Source organism: Nomascus leucogenys, chromosome 4 (genome assembly GCF_006542625.1).
Source record: "Nomascus leucogenys isolate Asia chromosome 4, Asia_NLE_v1, whole genome shotgun sequence".
NCBI lineage: Eukaryota > Metazoa > Chordata > Mammalia > Primates > Hylobatidae > Nomascus > Nomascus leucogenys.
In genome coordinates, this window is record NC_044384.1 from 133,057,214 (window position 1) to 133,084,152 (window position 26,939).

The window sequence follows — 26,939 nt, forward strand, 5'->3', positions numbered from 1 at the left end:
TTCCACCTCCAACAGCAGGGATTACAATTCAACATTAGATTTGTGTGGGGGCACAGATCCAAATGATATCATTCTATCCCTGGCCCATCCAAAATCTCATGTCCTTCTCACATTGCAAAATACAGTCATGCTTTGCCAAGAGTCTCTCAGAGTCTTAACTCATTTCAGCGTTAACTCAAAGTCTTATCTGAGACAAGCCTAGTCCCTTGTGCCTATGAGCCTGTAAAATTAAAAACAAATTAGTTACTCCCAAGATACAGTGGAGGTATGGGCATTGGCTAAATACTCCTGTTCCAAAGGAAGAAAGCACCCAAAAGAAAGGGGCTACAGGCCGTGTGCAAGCCCCTGGGACTGGCCAATGAAACCATTCTTCTCTCCTAAGCCTCCAGGCCTGTGATAGGAGGGGCTGCTGCAAAGGTCTCTGAAATGCCTTTGAGGCACTTTCCCCATTTTCTTGCTATCAGCACTTGCCTGCCTTTTAGTAAAGCAAATTGCTTCAGCCTGCTGCAAATTTTCACATGGCCAGGCTGCAAATTTTCCAAAGTCTTAGATACAAGTTCCAGTTTTATGTCATTTATTTGCTTGCACATATGAGCATAAGTTGTTAGAAGCAGCCAGGTTACTTCTTTAATGCTTTGCTGCTTAGAAATTTCTTCTGCCAGATACCCTAAATCATCACTCTCAAGTTCAAAGTTCCACAGATCCCTAGCGCAGGGGCACAGTGCCTCCAAATTCTTTGCTTACACATGACAAACATAACCTTTGCTTTAGTTCCCAATAAGTTCCTCATTGCCATCTGATAACCTCCACAGCCTGGACTTTATTGTCCATATCACTATCAGCATTTTGGTCACAACAATTTAAGAAGCCTCTAGGAAGTCTCAAAGTTTCCCTCATCTTCCTGTCATCTTCTGAACCATCCACACTCTTCCAACCTCTGCCCATTACCCAGTTCCCAAAGTTGCTTCTACATTTTCAGGTATTTTTATAGCATTGCCCCACTTTTTGGGACCAATTTTTCTTAATTCATTTATTCTGGCACTGCCATAAAGGATACCTGAGACTGGGTAATTTATATAAAAAGAGGTTTAATTGGCTGATTGTTCTGCAGGCTGTACAGGAAGCATGGTGCTGGCATCTGCCCAGCTTCTGGGGAGGCCTCAGGAAACTTTAAATCACAGCAGAAAGTGAAGGGGGAGCTGGCACTTCACATGGCTGGAGCAAGAGGAAGAGAGAGAGGGGGCAGGTGCCCCACACCTTTAAACAATCAGATCTCATGATGACTCAACTCACTTGCTCACTATCATGAGAACAGTACCAAAGGTGGGTAATGCCCTTATGATCGAGCCACCTCCCACCAGGCCCCACCTTCAACATTTGGGATTACAATCCGGCATGAGATTTGAGCAGGGACACAGTTCCAAACCATATCACTCCCTTATCCTGGCTTAAAAAAAAAAAAAAAAAAAAAATCATGTATTGCCTCATTTTAATAAAGTCAGCAAAAAAAAAAACAAAACAGTTTTAAATAATGAACTTCTGGATTCCCTCTGCACTTTTGCCCCCTCCGTGTTTTAGTTACAGCAGCATTGGCCTTGCTCGTCATTTAGCACATTTGTTCTTTTTAACTCTGGATAAGCATTTTACAACTTTGCATCATGGAATAATCTTTCCTGCAATTTCATATTGCCCTACAGCTCATTTTATAACAATAACAGTTTAAAACATTTGCTGTATTTGCTAGTAAGTTAAACTATTTCCCGTCTACCCTCACATATTAAATTGTTCTGGCTAATTAGGTGAGGTGGTAGCACACTGACATCTTTCTGTCCTTCCAGTCATGTCTTAGGATAGCCCTGAGCTTTAGAAAGTGTGGTTTTAAATACCAACAGTTTGTAGTTTGGCTTTTCATTTCCTTGTTGCAAATTTAAATCATGACTGGTCTTTCCGGGAAATCAGTGCTGCCTCTTTGTTGGCTGATTTGCTGAAATTAGGAAGTAGAGAAAACTTTCCAAAGATTTCCTCCCACTTCTTTGCCATTATAACACTGCCCATGAAGGTGTGAGTGTGTACATGTACATCTCTGTGTGTATTCTTGGGGGATGATAGAGGCAATGGGATTACCTGTTTTTTATGTGGCCATCTTGATTCTTCATTCAACCCAGTGGCCTAAATATGAAATTGGTAACTATTTCCAAAGTCTCTTTGTTTTGTGAACGCTTAAGAAAACTCTTTTTCCAAGAAAAGAAGCCTTCTAGGGCTCTTTTACTTTCAATATTTGATTCCCTTTTCATATTTTACTTAACTCAGCATTGATTCTCATTTCATTTTAGGTAATAATACATATTAATTAAAATGTAATCTCAGTTGTTTCTCTGTGGGAGATGGTAATCTCATAAGGACAAATAGTTTTGTTTTCACCCGAGAGTTTTTCTGTTAGTTTAGACTGATTTAGTTTTACCACCTTACACTTTTTAATATAATTTGTTGCCTTTAAGTTTTTCATTTTTTTTGTTGTAATGCTTCATTTTGTTTATTTGCCAACATTAGAATCAGCCATGAAGAAAACTTGGAATTCCTTGTGTCTGCTTTTTAGAATTGAACTTACATCCTAATCAAGAGTTCTTCCTAATTTTAGTTAAAATATTTTTACTTTGATATAAAATTATTTGATTTTCTTGAAAAAAGATAACTCATGGTAATTTCCTTTTTTGCAATGACTTACTTTGTTCAATAACTATATATCCTTAATCCCTGGTGAATCTAGGCATATAAAATTGTTAATCAGAGTCGTGTTTCTTAATAGCAGATGTAGATTAATGAAAGAAAACTTTCTTGCTCGAAAAAGTTATTTGGGATGAAGACATTTATGAGGGAACTTTAAAATGAAAGTAATTTTCATTTTAAACTACAGTGTAGCCATCTATAGGTTGGCAATCATTACTAACAAGAAAACTAAGGCAAGAAGAAGTTGCTATTGTGCCTCTCGAAATACTAGAATAACATTCTCAGTGTCATTGCTGTTTGTGAGACTGTATTGACGTTCTTAACATGGCAGAAACTATATCATACTGGACTCTTGGTAAAATATTAAGCTGGACAATGGTATAGATAAAACAGATATTTTAAATATATAACCAAAAATTTAATTTCAGTGTGTGCAGAGAGAGGTAGGTAGCTTGGCATTTAGGGTCATAGGTAGAGAGAACTCACCATGGAAAAATTAATAAAATTATTTGCATGAGATATTTGACTACAAAGAAGGAATAGTGCATTCATTTGTTGTTGGGAGAAACAGAAGGAATAAAACTCAGTTCTCCACTTGAGGTGCTCATACAATTAAATGTCTTTTCTAGATACTCATTACACCTCATTGAAATTCTAGAATGAGATTTAATATTCTCATTGTCATTGCTATCTGTTTCACTGTACTCAAATTCCTAACATGGCAGATACTGCATCACGCTGGACTCTTGGTAAAATAATAATGCTAATGTTAGTACTGGCATAACAAACTTACAAGACAATCTATATGAAGAATAACTAAGGTTATATCTGTATATGTATAGTGGTTATGTAAAGGATATTATTGGTTTGATTGTTCTATTTATATTCAGCGAAGACACCCTGACTGTTAGAAAAGAAACAGAAATGCCATAGTTATGAAAAATTGACCATTAACTTGAAGGAAATATTGAACTAAAGAACTGAGATCACTTAATTTTGTTAGCTATTGATTATTAGAGTTTTCTACATTAAAGTATTTTTAATTTAAAAAATTGTTAGCTAAATATGATATTGAACATGGATCAATCTTCTGGATTTTGGTATTTAAAGGAAAAAGATTTTCAGTGGTTAGAATTAAGGAAGACTCTTGGTATGGTGTCAGCGTGTCCCCAGAGTTTGTGTGCTAGAAACTTAATCCCCAATGCAGTGTTAGGAGGTAGCACCTAATTAGAGACTGTTAGGTCATAAGGGAAAAGGGCTCTGCCCTAATTAATAGATTAATGTTATCAAGGGAGTGGGTTAGTTATCATGAGAGTAGTTCTGTTTTAAAAGCACCTGTGATCCCCAACTTGCTCTCTTGCACTTTCTTGACCTTCTGCCTTACTAGGAGAAAGGCAGCAAAGCACAAGAGAGGAGGTGGGGGTTAGAGAAGACCCCAGCAAGGAGACCCTCACCAGATGCAGGCCCCTTACTTGACTTTGAACTTCCAGCCTCCAATACTGTAAGAAATAAATCTCTGTTCATTTTAAATTATGCAGTTTGTGAAATTCTGTCATAGCAACCCAAAACAGACTATGAGAGAAGATTGGTACTGAGAATTAGGGCTGTTGCTACAACAATAAGCTGAAAATGTGGAAGGAAGGGGACTTGGAATTGGGTAATCCATAGAAGCTGGGACAGTTATGAAGTGAATACTGGAAAAAGCCCAGATTGCTGCAAATGGAGCATTGTGGGCAGTTCGGTGAGGGCTCAGGAGAAGACAAGAAATTTAAGGACCATCTGGAACTTCTTAGACATGACTTAAGTGATCATGACTAGAATGTTAATAGAAACATGGATAGTCAAGTCCATTTTGATGAAGTATCGGGTAGAAATGAAGAGCAAGGTATTTGAAACTGGAGTAAAGACAGTCCCTGTTATAAAGTCACAGAGAACTTGGCTGAATTGTATTCTTGCCCAAGGGCTTTAGGGAAGGCAGAATTTATGAGCAAGGAGCTAAGATATCTGGTGCAATAAATTTCAAAGCAAAATATTGATGGAGCTAAGTAGCTACTTTTAACCACATACAGTAATATATGAGAGGAATGACTTAAAGATAGAATGATAATTAAAGGAGAAGCAGAAGAAAGATTTTGAAAATGTTCAGCCTGGCCTTACAAAGAATGATAAAGCATGTTTGGGAAAGCAAACTACAGTTGTGGCCAAGCAACCATTTGCAAAGGATATTGATATGGATCGATATCTTTTATTATCTTGATCAAGATCAAGACAGTGGGAGAATGACCCCCGAATACATTTCAGAGATCTTTGAGGCTGCCCATTCCATCACAGTCCCAGAGGTCTAGGAGGGCAGAATGGTTTCAAGGGATGGGCTCAGGGTGCTCTCCACCAGAGCCCGCTCAGTTCTCTGCTCCCCACATTCTGGCACAGCATTCCTTGGCCACCCCAGCCATGGTATAAGCAGGCCTAGCTACAGCTCAGCCCACTGTTCTAGGAAATACAAGCCATAAACCTTAGCAGCATCCATGTGGTACTAATTCTGCAGGCACACAGAATGTAAGAGCTGTAGAGGCATGGCTTTCTTTACCTACATTTCAAAAGATGTCGTGGGGTATTCCATGACAGCTGCTGGGTGGTCTGTGCCCAGCAAAGTCATAGAGTTGGGGCTGCCTGAGGCCTCGGGGGCCCAACCCCAATTCCAGTGTTCCCAGGGTTTGGGACATCAAAGGAAACTATTCTCCAGCTTTAAGTCTTAATGTTGTTTTCCCTCTTTGGTTTTAGAGTTGGGTTTTGTTAAGTCTTTCTTCTTGCCTATTTCTCCCTTTTGGAATGGGAGCATCTATGTCTGTCTCACCATAGTATTTGAAGTAGATAACTTGTTTGATTTCACAGGCCCACAGCTGGTGGGAAATTTGCCTAAGGATGAATCATGCCTCAAATTGACCTATATCTGATTTAGGTCAGAGTTTGGACTTCGTACTTCTGAGTTGGTGCTAGAAAGAGTTAAAACTGCGGTCATTGTGATGAAATGAATGTATTTCAGAGGCCACAGACAGAATACTATGGTTTGAATATGTCCCCCAACTGTTAGGCAGGGCTTCATAAGAGGTGCTTAGGTCATGAGGGCTATGAATGGATTAATGTTGTCACTGCAGGAGTGGGTTTCTTATAAAACCAAGTTCACAGCCCTCTTGCTCTCTCACCCTTTCTTGCCCTTGCACCTTCCACAATGGGATGATGTAGCAAGGGAGTCCCTCATCAGATTCAGGACCCTTGACTTTGGAATTCCCAGTCTCCAGAACTGTAAGAAATAAGTTTCCGTTCATTATAAACTACTCAGCCAGTGGAATTCTGTTTTAGCAACACAAAATGGACTAGGACAGCTCTCTCATATGGCTCTGTGAAATGTAATTTTATCAAGAACCTGAAGCATATCTCATACTTAATCTGAGCTCACACTGAAGAGTTAAGTACTTGTTTTCTCAGCTGAACTGGAAAGATTTGCCACCCAGTTCTTAGCTTTAAAAAGCCAAATTTTTTTTTAAAATGACAATACATTGTTTGCTTCATGTCTAAGTGGCATCTCTCTTGATAATAAGATTGAGATGGATACTTACAAATTTTAAGGGGTTTATTGTGAAAAGTTTAAATATTTCTAAATATGATGAAAGTGTTGTACTTTACAAATATTGTTATCTTCGTTTCACATTATCTTCAACTTCAGAATATTCAGAGCAGACAGGTTGGTGAGCAGATGGAATGTGATTATGTTAGTAGCCTACTTGTCCTAAAGCATTTTTAGAATCACCGAGGAGCAAAGAATTATGGAGGCTGGGATATAAAGAAAGCATTTTTCTTAGTATGCTAAGGATAGAGAATTTTATATCCTCTATATCAATTGCTAAGTGCTTGATGTTTGATGAGGAATGATACAAGATGAAATATAATAAATATAGTTTCTGAATGATTTTTAATATGTATATGAGGAACATTTTAGACAGTAGTTGTTTCATTGAGCGTTTATGTACTCGTACATTATAATTTATACATACATGTATATTTTTTAAAGGTGAGAAAATTTAGCCAGATCAAGAATACTGAAGGAAGTTATTTTTAGTTGCCCCTTAAAAATTTTCCAATAGATCTTTTGGAAATACCTAACATCTGGCTTGACCCCAGTGTATTTTCAGAAACTTTTTTTAACCATTGGTTAAGTTTGCCTAGGTTTGGAAAGCATACTACAATCATTGTACATATGGTCAGATCCTTTATTTAGAAAGCCAAGTTACTAGCCTACATCTTTCTCATATCTGGCAGCATTTTTCTTGGTATTAAAAGGCTAGTGATGAAGCCTAACATTTTTAATAAAAGCATAGTCTCTTTTTTACTTTTAGGATTCCTGTGTCAAAATAAGGTATTTTTAGAGAATAGAATGTAATTCATATTTTCAGCAGAATTTTAAAATTTAACTACATGCTTTCTTTTTTATTTTTGGTAAGTGACAAAGATCCATTTTAAACTCATCCTGCCTCGTGGTATAATGTGATGTGGTATAATAGAAACCCCATGATAACTCAGCACATTTTTTATAAGTTCATTCTTCACTTTATTTTCCTACAATGATCTGATCACAGTATTGAGATGTGAGCCACCTTATTGTTCTGCCCCTGCATTCAACCACCACCTTTATTTTTTAAACTGCTTTATTGAGGTGTAATTTTTATACCATAAAATTCACCCACTTAAGTGTACCAATTTTATGCTACACCAATGTTTGTAACTTTGCACAGTTGTGTAACAAACACCATAGTTTATCACCCCATTTCCATCACCCAACAAGGATTTCTTGCATTTATAATTTAGCATATTTGATACAGACTCTTCCCTCCTCTCTGATCCTGTACTGCTTTGTACACAACTCTGTGGAGACATATAGTACTTTATAAAAAATGTGTTACCCAATATTCTGTGTATCTGTTTCCCCTACTGGATGATGAACCCCTTGAGGGGTCTTAATCATCATGATATCAGCACTGCCTAGCACACACTGCCTGGCAACTTAGAGCTCCTTCCCATCACTACTCAGCTGGCCCAGATGCCCAGGGATAACAGTTCCCAAGTATTGCTTCCTGGAGGAGAGCAGGGATTTGGTAACATCTAGCTTCTAGGCTGGTTGTAAGGTGAGGAAATTAAGTTACAGGGATCATGGTAATGATTGCTGGTACAAGGTGGAGTTTGGGACCTGATTTATATCCCCTACCCTTCTGTAATGTTCTGGCTAGAGGAGTGTATACACAGAGCAGAGTGCTGAGTGAAATGAAGTCAAGCCTCTGCTGTGTAATGCAAAGTGCAAGGCACCTGCAGAAAGTTATATTGGAGAATGTGATTGGGACCTGAGTGGCCACCAAGCCTGCTGAGTCTGCCAGCGTAACCGTATTACAGGCTGTGAAATCAGAACTAAAGGTGCAGAGGTGAGCTCTGCCCCACTGGGTTTGCCACACACTAAGGCAAAAGGGATAGAGTGCTTTACATGATGCCAAAGAAGTAGTGAGGGCAAGTGTTGAGTTTCCCTTTTGAGATACTCAAAGGTAGGTCAGTGGGGCTAATTAGTTCTGCTTCCTAAATAGAGAGGAAAGAACGGGGATTTCTTCTGCCATCTTCCCTGCAGTCTTACTAATGTATTAGTCCATTCTCATGCTGCTATAAAGAACTACCCAAGACTGGGTAATTTATAAAGGAAAGAGGTTTAATTGTTACTTACTTCCTCACAGTTCCGCAGAGGTGGGAAGGCCTCAGGAAACTTACAGTTATGGCAGAAGGGGAAGCAAACACATCCTTCTTCACATGGTGGCAGGAAGGAGAAGAATGAGAGTCAAGTGAAGGAGAAGGGCATTATAAAACCATCAGATCTCATGAGCACTTAATACCACGTGAATAGCCTGGGGGAAACTGCTCCCATGATTCAGTTACCTCCCACTGGTCCCCCCCTATGACACATGGGGATTATGGGAACTACAATTCAAGATGAGATTTGGGTGGGGACACAGCCAAACCGTATCACTTAACAATGTATGCAGTTTTGTTGTTGTGGAAGGTTTGCATGGTAAAACTTGGGGTACCTGCTCCATATCATAGAGGAGAGGCTTTTTGCAGTATTTAGCCTAAACTTATCAGCATTGGTTTCCATTTAGGGTCAATGCTATGCAGACACATGGGATCTCCTGATCTTTTGTTGTGGTTATATATTGGTCTGTATCAACAGAGTTCTACAATCATGGAATACTAGAACTAGAATGGATTCAAGAACACAGTCTGCTTCCGAGAGCTGTTTTTTGAAAGTGAATGGGGATTCCAGAGACCTTTCTACTCATCCTGGGCTCCCACTCCCTGGACAGGCTTTGCATGGCTTGTATTTACTGACTTAGAGCAAGCTTCAAATTTTACATATGAGGAGGCTGAGATCTAGAGAGATGCTGCAGCTTATTCAGGATCACAGTGAAGTTTATGGAAGAGCAAGTACTGAGACACAGTTGTCCCAGTTTTTCTTCTCTAGGGCACACTCCCATCTGCAAAAGTGATAAAATTAATCTGAAGCTGTGGTGAGGTAGCATCTAAGTATATCCGTTTCCTGTGGCTGCTATAACAAAATGCCACAAATGGGCTTAAAAAACCCAGATTTATTGTCTCATGGTTCTTGATCACTGAGATCAAGGTGAAAATAGGGTTGTTTTCTACTGAAGGCCATGAGGGGGAGTCTCCTCCATGCCTCTCTCCTAGCCTGTGGTAGCTTCCGGGTCTTCCTTGTGTGTGTGTGTGTGTCTGTGTCCAGATTTCTTCCTTTAATAAGGACATCAATATTGTTGGATTAGGGCCCGCTCTTTAATCATCTTATTTCCAAACAGAGTCATATTCTTAAATGCTGGAAGTTAGTACTTTAATTTCTCTTGTGGGGTCTGAATTAAACCCATAACACTAAGACTAGAGGAATAAAAGGGAAATGGGTCACAATGGTGGACTAGGAAGCTCCAGGCTCTTGTTTTCTTAGGGAAACATTCCATAAACAAGTAAGACCATCTGAAAGAACTTCAAATGTGCTCTGAAAACCAAAGATGTACAGCAACCAGGTAAACTCTGAATTAAAAAAAAAAAAGCCACATTTAAAACAGTAGGAAACTTCAAAGTAATGTTATTTGCCCTTACCCAACTCCCTCCACAGCATGGTATAGCATAGTCCTTAGGAAGCAGCCCGATTACTTACTCCCTCTCTTGGTATGCAAGGAAGAAAGTGGGACTTGATTACAATATTCTGGCCTGTCTGTAGGCTGCACATGTGACTGGTTTCTATTTTTCCTAAAGTAGGGATCCAAGAGGGGATGGTGTCATAGTTTGGATCTCAGACTGGCACAAGCCATGGAAGGCAGTGGTCAATGCCATGGCACCTGATTCTGTAGTTTCCCGCATTATACATTCTTGAAACCTTTCCCAGAAATCCAGTTGACCTTAGCTACTTGGGATTTTTTTCTGCGCTTTCTGTTTTTATACCAGTATCATGCTGTTTTGATTACAGTAACTTTATATTTTGCAGTCAAAAAATGGTGCCTCCAGCTTTGGTTTTCTGCTGAAGATTGCTTTGGCTGTTTGGAGTAGTTTTTAGTTTCCTGCAAATTTTAGTGTTTTTTTCTATCCCTATAAAAAATGACATTGGAATTTGGTTACTAGGTATGTTTTAACAATATTAATTCTTCTAGTTCATTAACATGGGATTTTTTTCTACATTTATTTGTGAATTTTTCAATGTTTTATGATTTTCAGTATACAGATCTTCACCTCCTTGCTTAAATTTATTCCTACTTGTTTTCTGTTTGTTCGTTTTTAATGCTTTTGGAAGTGGGATTGTTTTCTTAATTCTTTGAGTAGTTAGTGTACAAAAATGCTACTCATTTTTTGTGTGTTGATTTTATAATCTAAAACTTTACTGACTTTAGCAGTTCTAACAGTTGTCAGGGAGGAGTAGTTTTTACGGTTTTTCTATATATAAGATTATGTCAGCATCAGAGACAGTTTCACTTCCCTTTTTTTTTTTTCTTGCCTAATTTTCTGTCTAAAACTTCCAAAACTATGTTGAACAAAAGTGGTGAGAGTGGGCATTCTCATCTTGTTCACGGTCTTGGAGGAGAAACATTCCACTTTTGACTGTTGAGTATGATGTTAGCTGTGGGCTGTAACAGTACTGAATCTTTTTTTTTTTTTCTTTTTTTTTGAGACGGAATCTCGCTCTGTCGCCCGGGCTGGAGTGCAGTGGCGCGATCTCGGGTCGCTGCAATCTCCACTTCCTGGGTTCAAGCAGTTCTCTGCTTCAGCCTCCCAAGTAGCTGGGATTACAGGCGCCTGCCACCACGCCAGGCTAATATTTGTATTTTTAGTAGAGATGGGGTTTCACCATTTTGGCCAGACTGGTCTTGAACTCCTGACCTCATGATCCACCTGCCTCAGCCTCCCAAAGTGCTGGGATTACAGGCATGAGCCACCATGCTGGGCCCAGTACTGAATCTTAATGGTGATAATAGAATAATCAATTTGAAGGACAGAAATCTTTCTTCCAGATTGATTCTGATCTGTGAAAGACTGACAGTACTGTATTTTTATATTTTTATTATGGTATTGGTTGTAGGTACAAATAGTTTTTCATTGTAAAAATAAAATATAGTAACTAGAAACAACTCAGTATCTTTCAGTAGATGAATAGATAAACAAACTAGCACGATCATAAAATGAAATGGTACTCTACAATGGTAGGGAGCAAACTATCGATTCAATTACAATATGGATGAATCTTAAATACATTTTGTCAAATGCAAGAAACCATTTTATATGCCATTCTGGAAAAGGCAGAAGTATAGGGATGGAAGTCAGTTGCCAGGAATTGATGGGAGAGAGGAGTTGGCCAAATAACAGTGTGAGGGAATTTGGGGGGTGATAAGACTGTTCCATTTGGCATTGTAGTGGGTACATGACTCTGTACATTATCTAAATCCTTAAATCTGAACATCACAAGAAATGCATTTTCAAAAATGCTTATTTTTTTAGAAAATCAGTCAGGATATGATAAACGCAAAGTAGAATTCAGACTGTAGCAAAGGAATGTGTTTCTCACCTAACCATTGTGATGAGAGTGAGAAAAAAAGAGCTGACCCATAACTTTGGAAAACAGTGTAAGACAAAAGAAGTGTACACAAACACTGTTCTCTAGTAGATAAATTTGTTCCTCACATGGGTGTAGGCTAGCAATTTTGGAACTCTTTTATATGTTTACTAAGATGGAACAAATCAATATATTGCAGATCATGAGAGCCAGTTTCTCACTGTTGAAGATGTACAGATAAGCAAGTGAGAGAAGGCTGGAATGAACCTTGTGCTGGCTTAGGTTTGGTGGTGTTAATATGAATTAATTGGGATGGTTGGATGGATACACAAATATAGATGTGTATATACACATGAGTGTACTTGTATATACAGTCATACCTCACTTCATAACTGTAATATGTTCTGAGAACTGTGTCATCAGGTGAATTCATCATTGTGTGAACATCATGTGTACTGTATGGTATAGCCTATTGCTCCTAGGCTACAATCCTGTATAGCTTGTTACTGTGCCAAATACTGTAGGCAGCTGTAACACAATGGTATTTGTATATCTAAACAGAAAACAAACAGTAACCAAAAAATGAACAGTAACAAATATGGCATTAAAAATTTTTTATAAATGGTATTCCTGTTTAGGGCACTTTACCATGAATGGAGCTTGCAGAACTGGAAGTTGCTTTGGGTGGGTCAGTGACTGAGTGAGTGGTGAATGGATTTGAAAGCCTATGACATTACTACACAGTACTGTAGACTTGATAAACACTGTACACTTAGGCTACAGGAAATTTCTTTTTAAAAACCTTTTCTTCAGTTATAAATTAACTTCAGCATACTGTAACTTTTTTACTTCATAAACTCATTATTTTAACTTTTTGACTTTTTTGTAATAACAGCTTAAAACACATTATACAGCTGTACAAAAACATTATATTCTTATTTTATAAGCGTTTTCCTATTTTTGAAATTTTGCCTTTTTTACTTTTAAGAACTTTTTTGTTAAAAATTAGAACACATTGGACTTTATAGGCTAAGAGTTTAAATAATAAAAATAATTAGAACACAAATACACATGCTAGCTTAGGGCCACACAAGGGTCAGGATTATCAATATCACTGTTTTTCACCTCATGTATTGTCCCGCTGGAAGGTCTTCAGGGACATGCATGAAGCTGTCATCTCCTGTGATAATAAAGCCTTTTTTTTTTTTATTTTACTTTAAGTTCTGGGATACATGTGCAGAACCTGCAAGTTTGTTACATAGGTATACATGTGCCACAGTGGTTTGCTGCCCCTATCAACCCATTATCTAGGTTTTAAGCCCCACATGCATTAGGTGTTTTTCCTAATGCTCTCCCTCCCCTTGCCCTCCACCCCACAACAGGCCCCAGTGTATGATGTTCCCCTCCCTGTGTCCAAATGTTCTCATTGTTCAACTTTCACTTATGAGTGAGAACATGTGGTATTTGGTTTTCTATTCGTGTGTTAGTTTGCTGAGAGTGATGGTTTCCAGCTTCATCCATGTCCCTGCAAAGGACATGAACTCATTCTTTTTTGTGACTCCATAGTATTCCATGGTGTATATGTACCACATTTTCTTTATCCAGTCTATCATTGGTGGGCATTTGGTTTGGTTCCAAGTCTTTGGTGTTGTAAATAGTGCAAAGCCTTCTTTTGGAACACCTACTGAAAGACCTGCCGGAGGCTGTTTTACAGTTAACTTTTTTTAATAAATAGAAGTAGGATACTCTAACACTGAAAAGCTTAGTATAGTAAGTACTAGACAATGGGATTTTTTTGGCTGCATTACAATTTTACAAGACGATGGTTATATATTGTATGCTTTCCATCGTTGACCACACATTGTTATATGATACATAACTATATCTCCCTAGCTTTGTCTATTGAGAGGACCCCAAAGTCGTGAGCACACCTGGCCCCTAGATTTGGTTTCTAAATACTATTCTCCAGTAAGAAGAACCAAGGCTCCTTGGAGAAGTGGTTGATTTCGGGGCCAGGACAAGGAAAATTTAAGATGAGCTTGGAGGCGTTTTGTGCTACCTGAAAGTAAAGAAGTATATTAGAAGATGAGGCAGGTTCACAGGACATAGGAGCACACCTTATTATAACTCCCAATGGCCAAAGCTGCAAAAATTTAAGCAACAAATTAAATAACAATAGTATTGGATTATAACCTAAAGAATAAAACAAATATCCATGTGTCCATACTTACAAAAGAATTTCAATTAATGAATCTAGAAAAAATGAGGGAACCATTAAAACAGCATAATAACAATTGTTACAAGATAAAGTTAGTGGGTAAAGGAGAATAAGAATATTTGCATAGTTACAAGATATCTCCCCAAAAACACTTACAAAGTGAAATAGTAACTTTACTGTAGAGAAACCTGTGGGACACTACCTTAACCAAGTGATCATGGTTAATTCTAATCAGTAATAAAACTTTTACCCCTGGACCTAAAGCACTGAGAAAGATAAATCACCTGTATGGAATCATTCCCAAAAAATGCATAACCTCTATCCAGTCATGAGAAAACCTCAGAAAAACCTAAACTGAGGATATTCTACAAGATAACTGACCAATACTCTTCAAAGTGTCAAGGTCATATAAAGGACAGGGAGAGACTGAGGAACTGTTACAGACTGGAAGATGCTAAAGAGACATGACAACAGAATGCACTGTGGGATCATGGATAGGATCCTAGAATAGAAAAAAAATGATAAACTAGCGAAATCCAAATAAAGCCGAGTTTAATTCATTGTATTAAACTTATGTTAATTTTTTAGTTTTGAAATTTTTTATTGATATTATCATAAAAAATTTCAAAATGTTAACATTAGGAGATGTTAACATTAGGAGAAGCTGGGCATAGGGGAATTCTGTCCTTCACAAATCTAAAATTCTTTCAAAATAGAATTAAAATATCTATTTCTTCTAAGAGTACAGTTTTGTTTTCACTTATCTCACAATTGCTGATAAAATACCAAGACAGAAAAAAAGGCTGTTTTTATCTGATTACCATCATTATCAAACACTTCTGGTTTTGTGATATATATAAAATATGTTGTTGTTATTTGCAAACTATGAATCTGACAAAGGTCTAATATCCAGCTTCTGTAAGGAACCTAAACAATTCAACAAGCAAAAAACCAAATAACCTCACTAAAAAAGTGCGCAAAGGACATGAGCAGACTCTTCTCAAAAGAAGATATACAAATAGCCAACAAACATAAAAAAATACTCAACATCACTAATCATCAGAGAAATGCAAATCAAAACCACAATGAGATACCATCTGACACCAGTCAGAATGGCTGTTATTAAAAAGGCAAAAAAATTAACAGAAGCTGGTGGGGCTGCAGAGAAATGGGAACACTTATACATCATTGGTGGGAATGTAAATTAGTTCAGCTACTGTGGAAAGCACTTTTTAAGTACTTTGTTAGAGTACATAAAAAAGAACTACCATTCAAATCAGCAATCCCGTTGCTGGTTATATACCTAAAGGAAAACAAATCATTCCACCAAAAAGAGACATGCACTCATAGGTCATAGGTTTATTGCAGCCCTATGCACAATAGCAAAATCATAGAATTAACCTAGGTGCCCTTCAATGGTCAATTGGATAGAGAAAATATGGTACATACACACCATGGAATACTATGCAGCCATAGAAAAAGGTTGAAGTCATGTCATTTGCAGCAACATGGATGCAGCTGAAGGCCATTATTCTAAGTGAATTAATACAGGAACAGAAAACCAAATAGTACACGTTTTCACTTATAAATGGAAGCTAAACATTGGGTACACATGGTCATAAAGATGGGATCAATAGATGGTGGGGACTATTTTTATGGCGGTTGAGAAAGTAGCAGCTGTCACATGCCAAAGCACTATGCATGGCATCCCCATTCTAATCCATAGTAGCTTTCCCTGGGGTTTTAATATTAGGTACTAGCCTGGTTATTTGGGAGATATTGTTTACTGTTGTCCATTGGGCCGACTCTAACACTTTTGCTGTTCTCTGTACATCTAGTTCTATGCTAGACCCTGTAGAAATACGTAAGTCAAAATCATGATTCCTGCCAATAAACTCCCACTTGTTTGAAAGAAGACAAACATGAAAGCATTGTAAAGGGTGAAAAGACCAATGACTTTAGAGATTTTATGATCATATCTTCATTATCTCTTCATCACTAAATCTGGGGCCTTATATATTTATTTAAACTTACTGAGTCTATTTCCTTATCTGTAATAGAGGATATTAATATCAGTCTTATAAGATATTGTCATGATCATTAATACCTGGCACATAGAATACATTTGACAAGTGGTGTCTGTCATTATCATGGTGGTGGTTGTAAAAAGTGATAGACCATTGGAATACTATGTAGTTTTTTACAGTAACTTACTTTTTTCTGTGAATATTGTGGTAGGTGCTTGACTCAGTCTTTGTGCTTTCTCCCTTTTAGAGATGATGAAGAGAAAAAAAAGTCTCCTTCAGAAAGTACTGAGGAGAAAGCTAATGGAACACATCCAAAGACCATCAGTCGTATTGGAAGTACTACTAACCCATTTTTGGACATTCCTCATGATCCAAATGCTGCTGTGTACAAAAGTGGATTCTTGGCTCGGAAAATTCACGCAGATATGGATGGAAAGAAGAGTAAGTATCATGTGTTGTCATTTTCTATTTCATTTGTTTTATCTTTATGCTCAAAATTTAAAGGGAATTTATCTGAAAGTGAAGGATGAAAAAATTATGTTTATCTATAGATGTATTCTTGAAATTTGATAAAGCCTCTAACCCTAAATTAAAAATCCGGTGTGGCACCTGCTCTTCTTTAAGCAGAATTATAGAACTTTAGAGATGGAAAACTCCTTACAATTTATTCATTCTCTGTCCATTCATTTATTTAGTCATGGCTTCAACAAACACTACTGGCTACCTACTGTGCCAGGCACCAGAAATACAGTGGTGAGCAAGAGGGACAAGGTTTCTGTCTTCATGAAGTTTACATTTCTGGTGGTTGAGGGAAAGGTTGAATTTGCAATGCATAGAAAAAATTGATGGCGTAAGGTCCCAGAGACAAAGGATGGAGGGAGGGAATTCATATCCAGTGCACATGTGGAATAACTGGTCTTTGAGAAGGTGGACCGGTGAGATATACGAGAGCATAGTATAATTAGTTTTGGGAAATTGAAGGAGCCTAATTGCATGGCTTTTGATTTTTCTGTGAAGTATGAGGCATGATTATCTTGATAAATGATGGTGTTTGGAGTTTGAGAAGAATAGAGCATGCTTATGTAGTTAGAATAATCTTTGCAGAGTGAAATGGCAATTTGATATAGTTGAACAGAATAAGATAAGGTGACATGTTTACTCAGAATTATCTTTGGGGTGAAGAGATGGATAGTACCACTGTTTCTGTCTGTGGCTAGATACTCTTTCTTAATGTGTTAGCATATTCTATTAGCTTACATCAAGAGAAACATTGCAGTGGAGTGGCTTTGACATGGACTTAGCAATGCTGAACAAATTTCTTAATGTTCCCAAGTTCTTTAAGACTACATCCACCATATTTTCTGTGTGCCTTATATGCTAGGTTACTAGACTACTTAATTTTATCTCACAACATTGTGTCAGAGCTCATACAGTTGTGACAGCACGTCAATCCATCTTAGAAAAAGGACATACCTGAAGGTGGATTGTCACCAGGACGTACTCTCCGTTTCTATCTCTGCATGATTTTTTGTGTCAGCATTATTCTTCGGAATGAGGTCCTTTATACATGGTTATTAGCAGCGCTATAGATCATGTGTTTAATTTTGACACCAAAGAGGATTCTTCTTCTCCCCTAACTTCTAATTCAGTCTGTTCTAGGACAGGATTCTGACATGTAACACTGAGAGCATGGAATATTATGATTGACAGCCCCCACTTGCTTGAAATGACAAGAGGAATGAGATACTGGTCTCAGAGAATGGGAGTTCTTGGCACACAAAGCAATAGCTATCCATTTGTTTCTTTCCAGTGTGCACACACACACCGTTCTTCATACATTGAATAATGCTTTTGCCAAACATTGCAGTTTTCCTTTTAGAACCACAAATATACCATCTCTCTATAACATGCCTGCCCAGCTGCAGCTTCTGTCTCCAAGGGTAAGGTTTGTTGATCGTGAATTCATTCCCCTCAGTCGGGTATGGATGGCACTTAAATCTATAGGCTAAGTGAAAAATAAGAAAATACTGTTGTCCTGTAATATCTGCAGGGGATTGATTCCAGGGCCTCTCACAGGTACCAAAATCTAAGGACACTCAAGTCCCTGATATAAAATGACATAGTATTTGTATATAACTGATGCATATCCTCCCATATACTTTAAACTATCTCTGGATTACTTATAATATCTAATACTGTGTAAATAGTTGTTATGTTGTATTCTTTGGGGAATAATGACAAGGAAAAATGTCTCTACATATTCAATACAGACACAATTTTGGAGGGAATATTTTCCATCCACTGTTGGTTGAATCCACAGATGCAGAACCCACAGATAAGGAGGGTTGACTGTATCTGACATACCTCACATAAAGTACTAGAGAAAAAAAAAGAATAATTTCAATTCAAGAAAGCTGAAAAAGGGGAAGTATAACAGCTGTTACTTATTCAGAGTATTTACTACTTCCTGCTAGACAGGTATAGCAAAGTTAACCCATGTGAGCATCTTTTCATTGACTTATTTCCTAGCAATGGATTGACTTAATTGGTTAGTTTATTCCAAAGTCCCAGATTCTACTGATAAAATTTTCCTTGTCCACTGTTTTCCTGGACTCAGTGGCCCGGGAAACCCCCTCTACTGGACGATTCTCCAGGTAGAAGCTCTTCTCCCTCAGCAGCCTAATACACATGAATATAGATACAGAACCTGAGGATTGCTTAGCAGTTGAGACATCACAGACACCTTGTACCAGGCTAGAAGTTTTCCTGCCAGTGTATCCCTTTGAAGCCTTAGTTAACTGTCTTGAGAATTTCTGGTTGGTCAAGGCAGTTTTAAGTGTCATGGGGCTTTCGTCTTTGTAGCAAGTTAGGAAGTTCTTCCTGTTTTCCAAAGGAACCTGCCTCTGCTTGTTTCTATCTCTGTTCCTGCCTCAGAACAAAAGGAAAGATACATGGATAGATTAAGAAGTGCCCATCTCCAGGCTTCTTTCCTGTCAGTTGCTTCATCACTGGAGGACTTTTAACCTCTGTTTTTCCATGGGGCTATCAGGAGAAGCCTGAAAGTTTCAGCTGCCTTTAATTCCTCAGGCTCTTCTTGGATATCCCCATTTCAATTTCCCAAGGTTTCCAAATCACATTAATGTTAGCAGATAATTCAGTCTTACAATACAGAATGTGCATGATTTGTAATAATTTACAAAAACTAAAATTCACCAATTTAGAGTATATAGTTTGAGTTTTGAAAAATGTATATAGTTATATAACCATCAACACAATTAAGATAAATAACATTTCCATTACCCAAAAAAGTTTAATTGTACTTTTGGCAGTAATTGCTTCTCCTGTTACTCCCATCCTATGACAGTTATGACAGAAGATTATCTGTCTTTGGGCCCTATACTTTTGCCTTTTCTAAAATTGCAATAAATGGAATCATAGGAATGCTTTGTGTTTGGCTTCATTCACTTAGTGTTATTCTTTGCAGATTCGTGTATAGTGTTAGGTGTTATGTGAATTAATAGTTTCTCTCTTCTTATTGCTTAATAAGTATTCCCTTATTTGGATATCCCACAGTTTATTGATTCACCAGCTGAGCATTTGGGTTGTTTCCAGTTTTGAACTGTTACAAATAAAGCCCCTATGGACATTGACATACAAGTTTTTGCATGTATATATGTTTTCATTTCTTTTCAGAAGTTACCTAGGAGTAAAAGAGTAAGATTGCTGTACCGTTTGCTAAATGTATCTTTAACTATATAAGAAATTTCTAAAGTTTGTATATCAATTTGCATCCCTTATACCTATATATATTATGTCTTCTTGATGATTTGACCCCTTTGTCATGAAATGGCGTTCCACACCCCTGGTTATATTCCTTATTTTGGAATCTACTTTGTCTAACATTAATATTGCCACTTTAGTTTCCTTTGTAGTTTTTGCATGCTATACAAATGTTGTTTCTAGCTTTTTATTGTTAATTTATGATTATGTCTTTAAAATTGCTTTCTATTATAGGAATATTGGTGGGACTTGCTTTTTATAGCAAATCACAGTATCTCTCTTTTAATTAGAGTGTATATACCGTTTACATTTATAGTAGTTATTAGTACAGTTGACTTTAAATCTGCCACCTTACTGTTGGTTTCTTATTTATTCCATCTCTTCTTTTCCTTTTTTGTGTAGGATTATTTTTTGTGTGTGGTTCTGTTTTTTGTCACTATTGACCTGTTTGCTGTACTTCTTTAATTATTTTCGTGTTTGCTGCAAGGTTTACAGTATGCATCTTTAACTTGTCACAGCTCACCTTCAAATTGTACTGCTTCATTTGTAATTTGAGACCCGTATAGCAGGTTAATTCCCCTTATCTCTTACCAGCCTTTGTGATGTCCTATATTTTAATTCTATGTTCTAAAACTTAAAGTAGTTCATTGTTAATATTTTTGCTTTAAACAGAAACCTTTTTTTTACTTTTACCCCCACATACCTGCTGTCAGGAATTTTTCCCATGTTTTATCAGTGTGAAAATATCTTTATTTTCACCTTAATTTTAGGAATGTATGTTCACTGGGTATAGAATTCTTTGGCAAGTTGGTTTTCCTTTTAATACTTAAAGATGATGTTTCATTTTTCCCTGCCCTGCAGGATTTCAGACAAAAAAAGTCTGCTATCATTCTTGTCTTTGTTCCTCTGTACCCAAGATGGCTTTTTCTGCTACTATGAATGCTTTCAAGATTTTTCTATCTCTGGTTTTCATCAATTTTATTATGTGATGCCTTGATGTGATTTTCTTTATGTTTTCCTTATTTGGTGTTTGTTGGGGTTCTTGGATTCATAGATTCATATTTTTTTCAGCCATTATTTCTTAAAGCCTCCACTCCTGTTATGGGACTTGTTTGCTATATGACTACTCAGTGCTATCCCAAGGGTTTCCTGAAGCTCTTTCCGATATTTTTAACTCTTTGTAATTTCAGTACTTTATTTGATAATTTTTATTCTTCGTTTACTTCATTTTTCATTTCATAATCAGCATGTATATCTTTGAAGTTCTACTTGGGTCTATTTTATATCTTCCATTTCTCTCCTTATCAGGTTGATGTTTTTCTTCATGTCATTGAATATATTTATTCTGTTTATAATTGCTTTTTTAAGATTCTTCTCTTTGATTCCCTTCCTTTCTGTCATTTCTAGAACTGTTGCATTATTTTTTTTCTGCTGGCTTTAGTCATAGTTTTTTTTTTCTTTCCTTTTTCTTTGCATTCCTTGTAATTTTTGACTGCCAGACATTGTGAATTTTCCATTTTTCAGGTGCTACTTTTAGTTGTGTTCATCTAAAAAAAAAACATTGGATATTCTTCTAGTGTGCAGGTAAGTAACTTGTAGATTAACTGAATTCTTTAGAGGCTTGCCTTTACCCTTTGTTCTGGTGGATCCAGAGCAGTCTTTATTCTGGGACTTATTTAAATATTTCCATTAATAAGGCATTCTTCTTCTTCTTCAGCCTCTTTCCAATGTGCCATGTATTACAAAGTCTGTATTACATGTATTACAAAGACACTCTGGCTGATGTCTGTCCACTCTTAGCCCTGTGTGAGCTCTTGAACTTGTTCATCCCACTACTTTCTTTATTTTTCTCATGCCTTGAGTTATTTCTTTTCACTTGTGCTAAGATTGATGCTACAGCCAAGATCAGAGTATCCTCTGCAGGTCTTCAGAACCATCTGTTTTTGTGACTCTCCACTCTCTTTTACGTGACTCTATAAATTCTAGCCCTCTCAGCGTCACTAAACTTTCTTATGTCCTCACTCAGCATGACTTGCAGGCTCTGTTTAGGTACCCTCTTCCACTATTGGAACCGAGACGCTTTCTCTAAGCAGTATGCCAGTCTTAACTCATTTGTTTCTTTCTCTTCAGAATTATAATCCAATGTTTTCTGTTTGGAAATTTCTAAAAACTTTTGTTTTATATACATACATAGACTTTTTAAGTTATTATAATAGGGCAGTTTCTATAGTAGTTACTGTTTCTTGGGCATAAGCAGGACTAAGCTGATTTATGATCCCTTTTGTTAAGAAACGTCTTTCCAGTTGCTTCTCGCTTTAAGACCTAATATTTACTGAACTATGAAATTAATAAGGAATTCTAAGCATTCAAGTAAAAGCAAACTGTTGAGTTATATATTTGGAGATGTAGAAAAGCTTTTGTTTCCTTCTCGTCTAATCCTGTCTCCCCACCAACCTCATTTGTTGGATTTTCAATCACGTCTGGTTGAACAGGCTTATCTAAGTGTTTGGCTGCTGCTCCTTCTTGGAAATCTACCAGACTGCCTTAATTGTTTCTGGATGTTTCTGCCTTCTTCTTTTGAGAGATGGTCACTAAAAGAAATTAGAGAAATGTTTTATAGTAAGGACTTACATAACCTGCTATGAAACAAATCACTTTTTATTTACACTACATAGAAAAAAAATGAAAACAACAGTGGAGCTTTCCTGGAATAGGAGCTCCAGATAATTCTGAGAATCCTGAATGCCGTTTTTTGGACACAAAAAGTAGATACTTACTTTCTAAATACTTACTTTGATTAAGCATGGTCACTGTAGGTAGACCTATATTACATTTGAATGTAAATGTAAACATGGCCAGGTGCTCTGATGACAAATATTACAAAAAGTGTTTTATAAGTGAAGATTTGAATCAAAGCTGTATGGAAAGGTTTTTTTCTCTTAAATGCTGATACACTTGTCTCAAATGGACCATTTATTTTACTCAAGATTTGGTGTCTTTTTTTTTTTAATTAACTTTAAATATTCAGTTTGTCAGACTACATCCATATTTTTAAACCTCGGAGGTTTTCTTCATTTTTTGCCTTTTAAAGTTATGCTCAGTTCAGAAATTCTGCCTCCAGGAGACAAACTGTTGTACCTATCTTAGAAGTATATATTTTTACCAAGACCTATTAAATCTGACATTAAGGGAAAGCTTTGAAAAGTCAAATTTGGAAAACAAAATGCATCTTCTGGGTTTTGTCAGATACAACAAAAAACAAAATTCAATATAAGCTCTTAGTTTTCTCAATCTGATATAACATACTTGTGGAAGTCAAAAAAGAAACTGGAAACAACATACCCAAAATATAAATGATCTACACGATAGCAATAGTGATAATTAAATGATTGCTAAATATTAGAGCTTTATCCTAAGCATTTCATGCATTAATACATTTAATCTTGGTCCTATAAACCTTATACTATTATTGTCCTCATTTTATACATGAAGACACTGATCTTAAGCGTCTTAACCAAGGATGTAGTATAGAATAGCAGTATATCTGGTGAAACAAAAATCTGATTATACCAAACTAATAGTAGCATATTGTTAAAAGCAATTCCGATGAGAAAATATGCTCATCAAATGTTTAAATTCTGCCTTTTTTGTGTAGTTGGGACAGTTTGTCACTGTGTAGCATGTATTTAGATAACTGGAGGTCTCAAGCTAGGGATAGTGAAGCCTGAACATTTCTTTTACTTGGCCAACACAGTACTGTTTAAACACTGAATTGCCTGGATGTAGGCATTTTTTGGTTGACCATAGTTTTCACAGCCCCCTGTAGCCTTATACCAAACCTCCTCATACATTAATTAAGGGGGAGAAGTACAGTAGGGCCATGTTGACATTTTCCAAGATAACAAGACGTAGATAGGATGATGGGTTGGAAAAGAGAATCCAGAAGCAGCAGTCTCCATTGTTTAGAAAAATTGGATGGATGATATAGAAAGTAAGTCAGATAATCAGAAGCAAAAATGCTTCCATAATTTATGCTGAGTGTGTGTGTGTGTGTGTGTGTGTGTGTGTGTGTGTGTATTCCCCACCTCAGTTCTAACACAAAAACCAGTTTCACGTAGATTAAAGATAAAAATTTGAGAAACAAGGTTCTAGGATTTTTAGAAGAATGTGTGGGACAATAACTTCATGACTTTTGGGTAGAAAATGAATTCTTAAGATTTACAAAAGCAGCTGGGTACAGTGGCTCACACCTGTAATCCCAGTACTTCGGGAATCCGAGACAGGAGGATCACTTTAGTCCAGGAATTCAAGACCAGCCTGGGCAACATAGCAAGACGTCGTCTCTACATATATACAGGCATACATATATACATATATATTTACAAAAACAGTAAAAAAAAATTGATACATATAATTATACTAAAAGTAAAGACTTTATTTTAAAATTTTACTTAAAAATGAAAGATAATTCACAGATTAAGATCCTTGTAGCATATTACCAATAAAGGATTAGGATCCATGATAATATTTATAAAGAAATTTTAAATTACTTAGAAAAAATACAACTCAGTAGAAAAATGGGCAAAAACTTGAAGAGGCCATGCTCAGAAAATGAAACTGAGATGATCAATACATATATGAAGACATATTCAACCTTATTGATAATCAAGGCTATTCATTAAACATATAATGAAATGTCATTTCACATGTTACCTTGATGAAAATTAAAAGAATACCAAGTGTTGGCAAGGATTTGGAGCAGTGGGTCGTCTTCTACCCTGCGAAAGTATTAGTGGTATCATTTGTACTTTGGAAAGCAGTTGGCAGTAATAAAGTTGGAAATGTTTATTCTTATATCTCAGTTAATTAGTCATAAGTGTGTATACACCTATGAAAACTCTTAGTGTTACAGAAGTCATGTTTATAGCAACATTATAATAGCCCAAAATTTAAAAACTTAAATGTCCATTAATAAGAGATTGAATGGATTTTGTATATCCATATAATTGAAAAGGAAGGAACAAGAGTTCCACGTATCAACATGGAGGAATCTCACCAGTGGTAATGTTGAATGAAAAAAAGCAGCTTGCAGAAGAATCTGCATGTAAGATAACATTTGAAAGCATGCAAAACAATACTATTTTTAGTAAGAATACATCCATATATTGAAATCATTTAGCGTAGAATGATTGTTACTTCTGGAAAGGAGAATAACAGGCCGTCACTGACAAGTACCCAGTGGTTTTGCTGTATTGATAATATATATTTTTTACATTTGGTGGTAGTACATGTATACCTACTTTATTACTCTTGATAACCTTTTGAAGTCTTACGTGTTTTACCTTTTGTTTTTTTTTTTTTTGAGTTGGAGTCTTGCTCAGTAACCAAGGCTGGAGTACAGCGGTACATGCAATTGTAGCCCACTGCAGACTCAGACTTCTGGGTTCAGGTAGTCTTCCCACCTCAACCACCCAAGTAGCTGGGACTACAGGCATATACCACCATGCCCAGCTAATTTTTTTTCCTTTTCCTTTTTTTTCTTTTTTTTTTTTTTTTTTTTTTTTTTTTTGTGGAGACGGGGGTCTCACCATATTGCCCAGACTGGTCTTGAACTCTTGGCCTCAAGCAGTCCTCCTGCCTTGGCTTCCCAGACCACTGGGATTACAGGCATAAGCCACTGCTCCTGGCCTATAAATAAAATTTTTAAAACTCAATAGAACATCTGATTGCATGGAAAATTTAGAAACATGTAAGGATGTTTTAAAATCTGCACAGGAAAAATTACAATTAGAAAACTCAATAAACAAAAATCCATAGCAAGAGAAAACGTTGACCAGACACAGTGGCTCACGCCTGTAATCCCAGCACTTTGGAAGGCCAAGGCAGGAGGACCATTTGAGCCTAGGAGTTCAAGACCAGCCTGGACCATATGGTTGTAGCCGTCTCTACAAAAAGATTTTTTGAATGAAAATTGAAAAGAAAAAATGACTTTGTGATCGCCATCGTTATAGCGTAATTAATAATTTAAAATCCTACCATAGTAGTAGAATTTTGGTTACTCACATTTAGATATGTGAAAGATTTAATTGTGGTACACATTAAAATATAAATATTGTGCAACTTGATCCTGTAAGAGTACAGATGATAGAAGGTGGGAGGTAAAACTGGATAGAACTAAGAGGGAGCAGGGAGAAAGATCTGTTAAGCTCCTCTTACAGAGAGGAAGTCAGAAGATTCTGCCTGTACTGGAGACAGAAGAAATATTGTCAGTCATTATTTGTCAAATTAATACATAAGAAAGTGGCAACTATGTGAGATGAAAGGTATGTCAATTAGCTGCGTTGTAATTATTTCACCATTCGTATATAAAAACATCAAATTGTACACTTATGTACAATTTTTATTGGTCAATAACAGCTTACTAAAGCTGGGGAAAAAATTTTTCACTAAAATAATAATAATGTTATGCTCTGTAAAACTACAGAGGTAATCAATACAGATACAAATAAAAGCTATGTAAGTATATTGGAAAGATGGAATGTCATAGTTAAGTTTGTTAAATTCTCATCTAGCACAGCACAAAACTGAGAGTGTGTTTACAACCTATTATGACACAGTGGTAGAAGCACATTGTTTAGGGATATAATGACACTTAGCGACTGGGAGAAGTAATTTGTTTCAAAAGGTTTTTTTGTAAAATGAGAACAGAGGAGCTGGGAAGAAATGAATCAAAAGAGGCTAATTGTGTGGACATATCACTTTAATAATTTTAAAATATCTTAATCACATTCTTTGGTAGATTCTTTAGTTGTTGTACAGCCCTGAGATTAGTTCTGAATTGGAAATATTAAAATATCGCTTTCAAAGGAGGTGAGAACTATGTGTGGTTCATCTTTTCGATCTCATCGTAAACACTGTGGATATAAGGAGTGGTGTGGAGCACCTTGACGAGGTTGGAGAGGTTCACTCACTTTAGAGGGATTTACACACCTGCCTGTCATCAAAAGTTTAGAAAATTTAGCCCCACATGTGAAATTTGAGAAAG

General features: G+C 36.7%; 1 protein-coding gene across 1 annotated transcript in view; it reads left to right on the top strand.

Annotated features, from left to right (window-relative positions):
- Nucleotides 1–26,939, top strand: part of LOC115834816 (PH and SEC7 domain-containing protein 3-like) — a 149,605-nt gene that overhangs the window by 34,379 nt on the left and 88,287 nt on the right. The window contains exon 3 of the mRNA XM_030812286.1: nucleotides 16,362–16,555. Coding sequence (XP_030668146.1) covers nucleotides 16,362–16,555 — 194 coding nt within the window. The remainder of the gene's footprint in view (nucleotides 1–16,361; nucleotides 16,556–26,939) is intronic.